Below are 8,757 nucleotides of genomic sequence, written 5' to 3'. Positions count from 1 at the left end.
TCAGGAAATAGGCCTCATCATGAACCAAAAAAAAAAAAAAAAAAGAGAAAACACTTTTCTTAACCTTTGGGGAATTTTATCTGATTATTAATAAAAATCAAATTAAAATTTTTAATCAGTACTATAATAATTTCTTAATTTCTTTTTTCCTCACCCCTCCCATCTTTCTCAGGCAGTAATAACTATACCTAGAAAACAACAATACGTGGGAAACAGAAAAAAATATGTGATAAGCCAATAATTACAGGCTGTTGTAGTTAAGAGTGAAATATCTATCAGAATGGTCCATTCTGCACTACTTGAAGAATATTATACAAAGAGATGGAAGAGCATATCGTCCCACGACCAATTAACCGTATAAAGTATTCTCCGCACTCCATTTACCTTGGACATGATAGTAGAAGTTTGAACAAGGTTCCCACAGGATACCTGAAATCTAGAAGAAAAGTAGCCCGAAAAATGCTTCAAATTTGTCACCAAAATCAAATAAATTTCATGTTGTAGCAAGTGGGGTTGCATGGATAAGGGCAGTCAATTTGCTTCACTACTCCACGATTAAAATACCAGTCGCCTACTGACTCTGCAAGGGTCTGTAACAAGAGTGGTCAGCATCCAGGAAAAGAGAGATGCAGATCTTATTAAAGCGAATGTTGACCTTTATGGTGTTTGAGCTCAAGTGATCACAAACAGCAAGAACAGATCAATTCTATGAGAGATTCTTGATGCTTTGTGGAGCAGAAAGTTTAAGGGGTTATGTGAACCAAATTAAAATGATAAAAACCTTCTCACCTTCTTGTTGATTCTTGGAGAAGTTGGTGAATGCCATGTCTCAGCCATCCATGTTTGACAGTGAATAAAGCAAGAATTTATGAACAGCCCTCCTTCCTTGTTTTGCTGGAAATCATTCAGTGCGTTCAGCAAGGAACTACGGAAACCTGTAATTTGACAAGCAGATGTAAATAGACCAGACCATAAAATAAGAACTGCACGAGAAGAATAAACAGTGAAGGCCACATTGCTGATAACCATATTGTTCTCAGGATCCATAAAGCAGAGGATTTCATGGCAACTTCTTTGGGTCTGTGCTTGCACTCCCAAGCTACCAACATGAGCAAGAGAAATTAAGAATCCAAGTCTCACAATTGTGAATGGGCACATCATCCAATATTCTCTTATGTTATCCAGTCCAAACTTCAACCTCCTTATAAACCCTATCAAGCAGTATGTCTCCTATATCTTAGAAGACTATTAACTATCCAAATCATCACATTACCCATGCTGTATTATAGTGTCCAATAGTTGTGTCCACCTCAGTTAAGAAATTTCCCACCCCCGAGCATGTGGCCTATCAAGTTGACAGCCCACTGGTGCAAATATATATCATAGACAATCCTTATTATTTTAGATTCTTTTTTTCAAGTTCTTTATATAACAACGTTACTTTCAAAATGTAACAGGACGATTTTGGGTTCTAAAGTCACAAGAATTACCTTGTAATATTTCAAGCTGATGAGGATTACAATAACGAAGATTCATTCTGCATTTTCGCCAATAGCCACGAGTATCTGATCCATCTGGTACCAAGATGTGTTGTATCTGAAGATTATGATATTAGTATCATATACATGAAGCATGAACCTTCAAGTTTGATCATGAGAAACTGTAGAATGTCTTCTCTAGACAAATTACCTGCCAAAAATCATAAGCTGGATTAACTAGGAAAACTGGGGTCCTTATATCCTTAATGATTTCTTGAGGGAAAAGACACTGTAATAGCAATTGACAACAAATAACAGTAGTTACTCATTATTATATTTAATTGCGGAGCAAACCAGGAATCTCTGAAATATTTGAACACATAAAGGGGCAAAAGAGAACAAGGAAAGTCAATTTCTGGATTTTGGGCAAAGATCCTGCCTTGACTGAGTCCATTCTTCCAATACAGTTCTTGTGCAAACTTTTCTCTACACCCTGAAAGCATAACAAAGAAAGCATAAGAAAACAGCGATTGTTGGTCAACTTACTTTGACTTTTTTCCCTTTATTTACATGAGAATTTATAACTATCAATAAGAATAAACATAGACTGAGTAAGGTACCAAAAGAAGAAGAGAAATACAATATACCATGTCTTATGCTGCTTCAAGATGATCCATATGTCATCATCTCAAGTTTCATTTATCAAATGGGATAAATGAACATTTTATTTATGCTTTATACGAGTTGGAGATAGATTAGTGAGGACAAGTCAAGATTAGCACCATCTAGGTAGAAATTATATAGGTTTGCACAGGTTAGAACAGGTGAAGACAGAGCAAAACCTGAAGGTCAACAACATCATGATAGAAAGATCTCATTGTGTAATTTCCAAGAACATCTTTCCTGAAACGAAAGAATAATGGAATATATTTCAATGTATTCAATAATATTTGAGCATGCAAAGATTCACTAACTAGCATTACAATAGCACTTAAACTCACACATGCATAAAATGTCTCTCTAATGCAGTATGAGAGAGAGAGAGAGAGAGAGAGAGAGAGAGAGAGAGAGAGAGGATCCAGTTCTATATAAGAATTTTGCTGCAAACCTCAAGTAATTAAGTAGATTATGATAAAACAATAATGAAAGGAGACTTGAAACTTGCAAAGTCAAAGACAAAAAGTTTAGAAATAGTTGTCCATGTATAAATGTATATAAAGAAGATGACTGAATGCAACATGCAATACAAAAGGCTATTACATGTGTATCACAAACTCACGGAACATGTTCCCTTAAGAAACTAGGGCAGGAAGTATCAGTATGCATATTAAACATACTCATCAAGGAAAAAACCTGCATCAGCAAGACATTTGACAGTAGCGTCCTTAGGCAAACGCTCTTGAAAGTTATCACAATGAATAAGTGTTGCCAACCCTCCTGCAGAACATCCTGTAAGCAGAGCCTGCAAGGTTCTTAGACACATCAGCAAGAATGTCGAACAGCATGCATCAAAAATTGCGAGTTTAAAACTTAAACTAATGGAAAAATTTAAAGAAGAAGCAGTTACCTGTTTGGCATTAGACAACCCTGCTGATAAAAGTTGATCCATAAGTGCTTCCCAAATTAATTCCCCTCTGAAATAAAGCTTTGAGCCATTCTACAAACAATAAAAAAGTAAAACATAATCTTTATTTATTTTCTTAAATGCTAACAAGTGCTTAAAAAGCTAACCTTGAACTCATTTTCAGGATGGCCAGCAAAAGACGCGCCATCACAATATCGTATCTTAACTTTATTCCAGTTATAGAAATCTACAGCAAATTAAAATAACAAGAATCAGAAACTATAATTAAAGCAGGCAATATTCAGTAATACAAGTATTAAAACAAAAATAAAGTTACCAGGATTCTGAGAAGGATTCTTGCTAAGTATTCCAGCAAAAGGAACTGGACTTTGCATATATTTTGAAGATCCCAAGGATGTCGTTTTGCGAAGCGAACATGATTCTATTGAATCGCACCACCCTCCACCCTTTAAAATGTGCCAAAAGAAAAAAAAGCTCACAACCACAAAACAATATCGACTTAAAATTGAGAGCAAAAGAGAGAGGGAGAACCTCAATGTGAAGAAGCCAACGGTTGGAGCCAGATCCAAATCCTTCTTGAAAATGGTAACCAGGTAAGCTACCATCTAAACATACTGCAATTTAAAAGAAAAAAAGAAGAGAAGAAGTTAGAGATGGGAGAGAGAAAAGGTGTGAGATTGTACAGATTGAAGTTAGGATGAAGTACATGCGTCTTTATCTTTTGCATTATGAAGTAAGGTTAAGTCAACGAGATCGTCGGCTGCGGCGGCGGCGGTGAGCTGGAGATCGGGAGGGGTGTTTGAAGTGGAAAGAAGAGCGAAAGCGCAGAATGTGATGACGGTTAATCCTATACCACCAATCGCATAATCTTTCTTTGCAAACTTTCTCCGGCTTAAAATTGTGCGATATGCTGGATTTGCCATTGATGAGTGTCAGTTGTGGACTGGGAGTGGCGTGGGCTAAGCATCAATTTTGTAATTGGCACATACCAGCAGTTTTGGTCCCTGAACTTTGTCAATATCCATTTTGGAGTCCTCTATCTGAATCCATGTTCTATTGAATCCTCGAACTAATCTGGATTATGATTTTGAATCTTTTTCTACTTTCTTTCTCTATCACTTTGTTTTTGTTTTTTTCTTATGCCATTAAAAGCACAGAAGTGCGATATCTTAACAACCTTCAAATTAGAACTCAAGTAACATTTCACATACAAAAATATGTGAAATCATATAACAATTTGAACCTCATTCATCTAACTGTGTATCAAATGAAAAAGAAAACTAAGATGAAATAGGAGAAAGGACGATAGTCATTTCAATAGCAATTAAAATATCAGAGCGAATCAAATCACCGCAACTAAAGAGACCAAAACAGTGTAAGGCATAATATAAAAGGAAATCAATACAAGAGCTTGAGGGTTAAAATAATAGTTTGAGTTTTATTGTGATACACCTTAATATGTGAAAATGGTGGAAGTGGAAAGTGAGAAAAAAACGTAAGCTTAAAGCCTCCATGGAGGTTCAAGTTATAAAAATTACAAGCAACCAATTATTTAATTAGAAGCAATGGTAGTAGTTTTGCTATCTATTTTTATAAGGATTGTTAAAATTTCTGATTTAGATTTAGTAGGAAGGTATGGAGATTATTTGCTGATATGAAACTTTTAGTAACACTCAAAGGTCTCTTCTTTTCTATATAATGATGTCCTAAATTATGTTATTTTTTAATAACTAAACAAATTATTTACTTTTCAAATCGGTTTTCTAAGTTGAAAAACCAATATGATGTTTATACTTATATTATTAAGTATTGATTGGAATATGTAAGGCTGTAATCGAATCGAGCTGAGCTGAATATCAACAAGTTCAGGCTTGATTTGTTTAATTTTAACAGAGGCTCGAGCTCAGTTCGAGCTTTTATAATGGAACTCGAACTCAGCTCATTTGAAAATAATTAGGTTCACAATAGCTCGAGCTCGGTTCGAATTTGATTCATTAAGTGGTTTGCATAATGAGAAAAACTCGAGTTCGAGCTTGTTAAACATAATTCGAACTCGAGCTCATGTTTAAGTTAATCAATTGCAACATCTAAAATTATAGCAAAAAATGATGAAAGTATCAGATTTAGTAAAAAAAATAAATTAAATTAAATTTACAATAAAAATAATCAAAATCAGTTTCTAAAAATATAGCAAAATATGCAAAAAAAAAAAAAACGTATTACTAAAATAATATGGATAATGAAAGTAAAGACCATTGGTGCATAAAATTGCAAGAAAAGCATATTACACATATTACAAGTCTGTATTAACTTAAAAAAATATATAAACCAACTCCACTATTTCATTTTCTAGTAGCATTTACTTTTTAATGAATAATATTTATAAAATTTTAAATAAATTTTAAATTATACAATAGTCGAAATGTGATATAATAAAGTAGCTAAAAGTTTTTTATAATAATATATTAACTTATATAAATTACAGTCTTAATTTGTACTAAACATATTATAAGTCTGTATTAACTTAAAAAAAAAACATATAAACCAACTCCTCTATTTCATTTTCTAGTAGCATTCACTTTTTAATAAATAATATTTATAAAATTTTAAATAAATTTTAAATTATAAAATAGTCGAAATGTGATATAATAAAATAGCTACAAGTTTTTTATAATAATATCTTAACTTATATAAATTACAGTCTTGATTTATTTTAGCTCTATTTTCAATTTGATTGCCATTTATAAATATAAACGTAAACTCAATCTAAAGTTTTAATTAAATTAAGATTTTTTTAAAGAAACCGTATGATCAAACACCTACACTCCACATTATTGACTCCAAGATTCGAGTTAGACAAATATGAAATATCTAAAAAGTAAAGAGCATGAGATTGAAAAGAAAATATTTTTTATTAAGATTAAGATATATAAGGTTTCGCAATAATGACAATACCTCTAACTATATTCATCTAGACACAATGTTTAATTTTTTCTTTTCTAAGTTAGTGGTTGGTTAGTCATGACCTATTATCTACTAATTAAGGTTTTAATAATAAATAATTTTTTATTAAATTAGTGTAATTAGAGCATGCATTTAGAATATTTTTATTATCATAAAAATATAATTAAATTTTATAATGCACAATAATTCATAAGTAAGATAAAAATTATATTAATGAGTCAACTTTATTTTATCTTATTTGAAAAATACTAATTTTATTAAATTGTTATAGAATGTATTTATTTATATTTTATTATTTTTGTTGTAATTCTTACTAATAATAATAGCTACATTTAAATATTATAGTTATATTATTATTATTATTATTATTATCATTATTATTTTTTTATTATTTTGAATTCGAACTCGAGCCTATAAACAAGCTTGCTCACGAGATTACTTGTCGAACTGATAAATGAGCATGTTCACGAACTTTACAAACGAGTAAGATTACGAATATGTTCGCGAGCTTTATAAGCGAACAGAGCTCGAGCTCACGAGCTTATTCGCGAGCTAGTAAATGAATAGGTTCGCGAGCTAACGAATCAAACTGTGTCAAGTTCGAGCTCGGCTCGACAAAATTATCGAGCTCGAAATTGAGCTTAAGCTCGGCTTGTTTAAATTAATGAACGATCTTAAACAAGCTTTTTATCAACTCGAGCTCCGAATAGCTCGCGAAACGTTTGGTTCATTTACAGTCCTAGAAATATGATAACAATAAGAAAATCTTTTATCAAACTGCATATTAAAATTTGACAACTCATATTCTTTAATTACAACTTTTTCAAATTGCATTCCAAATCTTGATGAAAGTTTACACAAGGATTTAGTTACTTGAATCGTAAAATCTCTTCTTTCTCTTATTCTTTTTTTTTCTTTTGGCAATAAGCTGAATTTGAAGTTTTAGCACTTCTTTCCTTCTTATTTTCCATATATATTCATTATATAATTGATCTTTGTGATGTGTAATGATTGTTACAGATATAGAGTGCCATTAGATAGATCAAACTTGGAGTAAGTTTTGCTATTAGAAAATGGCTTAAGAGAAAGTTGATTAATTGAGGAGCTCAGTAGAACACAAAGTCCATTCAGGGGCTCGATAGCACAAAATGACAAAGTCGGGGGCCCAATTTATGAGTTTGGCCATTATAATTTGTACACAAACACATACAACAGTCGTCAAAATGAGTGCCAGAGCAAAGGACTTGAACGTTGTCGTTTGGAAATAAATATCTAGATGATATATTTGAATAAATAAAATAAGATCTAGCAATCAAGAAGTGGCTTGTTAGTATTTTACTGATGAGATCAGGAAAGTTTTGAGTTAGAATGGAATAATTACAAGAATAGTATTTAAAGGTATTAAAATTTGATAATTAAGTGTTTAAACTTTTGAAAGTTATGATTTAGTGTATGAATCTAGTAAATATTTATGATTGAGTGTATATTGCAGGTCAACAATAAATTACAGATTATTCATATCAACTTATCATAAAATGATGTTTTAACTTATTAAAATTTAATAATGAAGTGTTTAAATTTTTAAAAATTATAATTTAGTGTGTAAAATTAAAAATTATTAATATTTAAGTGTGTGAAATCAGTCATTATATATATATATATATATATATATATATATATTACAAAAGAAGGTAAATCTTGCATGTAAACAATAAAAGTTTTAAAGATAGGTAAAAATATATAAATAAATACTATACATGTCATAAGAAAATATATTAGCAATTAACATTACAGTTAAGATTATCATCCTCAATAATTATAGATTTTTTTTTAGATGTTTATAGTGATAGGTTAAAGAAGACAAAGTATCGCTTAAAGTTGGATAGAGATTTATTTAGAAGAATTGATGAAAATATAGTGAGACCACTATAATGATGGTAATAGTAAGAACGGCGTATTAATCTATTAAAAGTAGATACTTTTTAAAGATTTTTTTGATATTTTATTCTTTTTAATCTAATAAGCTGATAATGTATTTTAAGATTACAAGTCTGTAATTGTTATTCACCTGCTATATACACTTAATTGTAAGTATTTATTAAATTCACATACCAAATTGTAGATTTTAAAAATTTAAATACTCGATGGTCAAATTTTAATAAGTTCACATACTATTTTTATAATTACTCAGCTTCTTTTACACAAGTTACCGATTTCGCACACTTAAAATGTTAATAATTTTTGGTTTCATACCCTGAATTATAACTTTTAAAAGTTTAAACGGTTGATTGTCCAATCTTAACAAGTTTATACATAATTTTTATAATTATTCCGAGTTAGATCTTCCGGTAGTTTTATTAGTAGAAATTTATCACTTATACAATGTAAGTAAAAAATAGCTACTTCATAATATGTAATTTATGACTAATTAGGCTGAAATTAATAAGAATTTAAAATTTAAGTTTAGTTCACCATCCATTGAACTAATTTAATATTATAAAAATAAATTTAAAAATGTTCGCAACACATATATATATTTAAAATGTAAATATATTTCTTTTGTATGAGTTAGTAAATAGGTTAAGTTTATAAATATGTGTATATCATACTAATTTAAATTATAAAGGGTATTGTTTTTTAGCAGAACCGAATTTGTTGCCAAAGTTTAGTAGCCACAGATAAATGTTCATTGCAAAATTGTTCGTCACAAAATTTTAGTGGTAGACTTTT

The 8,757-nt window shown here is 30.4% G+C and overlaps 1 protein-coding gene across 3 annotated transcripts; it reads right to left on the bottom strand.

The window, feature by feature from the left end:
• Positions 1 to 206: 206 nt before the first annotated feature.
• LOC8268286 (pectin acetylesterase 5) lies at positions 207 to 4,299 on the bottom strand. 3 transcript variants are annotated; one of them, XM_002532286.4, is made up of 12 exons: positions 3,770 to 4,298; positions 3,595 to 3,677; positions 3,380 to 3,509; positions 3,210 to 3,289; positions 3,046 to 3,135; positions 2,816 to 2,940; positions 2,321 to 2,381; positions 1,918 to 1,971; positions 1,690 to 1,767; positions 1,491 to 1,596; positions 790 to 935; positions 207 to 590 (listed from the first exon to the last, which is right to left on the bottom strand). In XM_002532286.4, the coding sequence occupies exons 1-12, from the start codon at positions 3,984 to 3,986 to the stop codon at positions 483 to 485; spliced, it is 1,278 nt and encodes a 425-aa protein (XP_002532332.1). In that variant the 5' UTR covers positions 3,987 to 4,298; the 3' UTR covers positions 207 to 482. The 3 variants fall into 3 exon arrangements, with proteins under 3 accessions (XP_002532332.1, XP_025015428.1, XP_025015429.1); XM_025159660.2 differs by lacking the exon at positions 1,690 to 1,767 and having other exon boundaries at positions 3,770 to 4,299; XM_025159661.2 differs by having other exon boundaries at positions 3,380 to 3,677; positions 3,774 to 3,907.
• Between the last annotated feature and the right edge of the window lie 4,458 nt (positions 4,300 to 8,757).

This window comes from Ricinus communis, chromosome 10 (genome assembly GCF_019578655.1).
Source record: "Ricinus communis isolate WT05 ecotype wild-type chromosome 10, ASM1957865v1, whole genome shotgun sequence".
In the NCBI taxonomy this organism is placed as follows: domain Eukaryota; kingdom Viridiplantae; phylum Streptophyta; class Magnoliopsida; order Malpighiales; family Euphorbiaceae; genus Ricinus; species Ricinus communis.
Note: the sequence above shows the minus strand (reverse complement) of the source record. Positions and strands in the feature narration are given on the sequence as shown.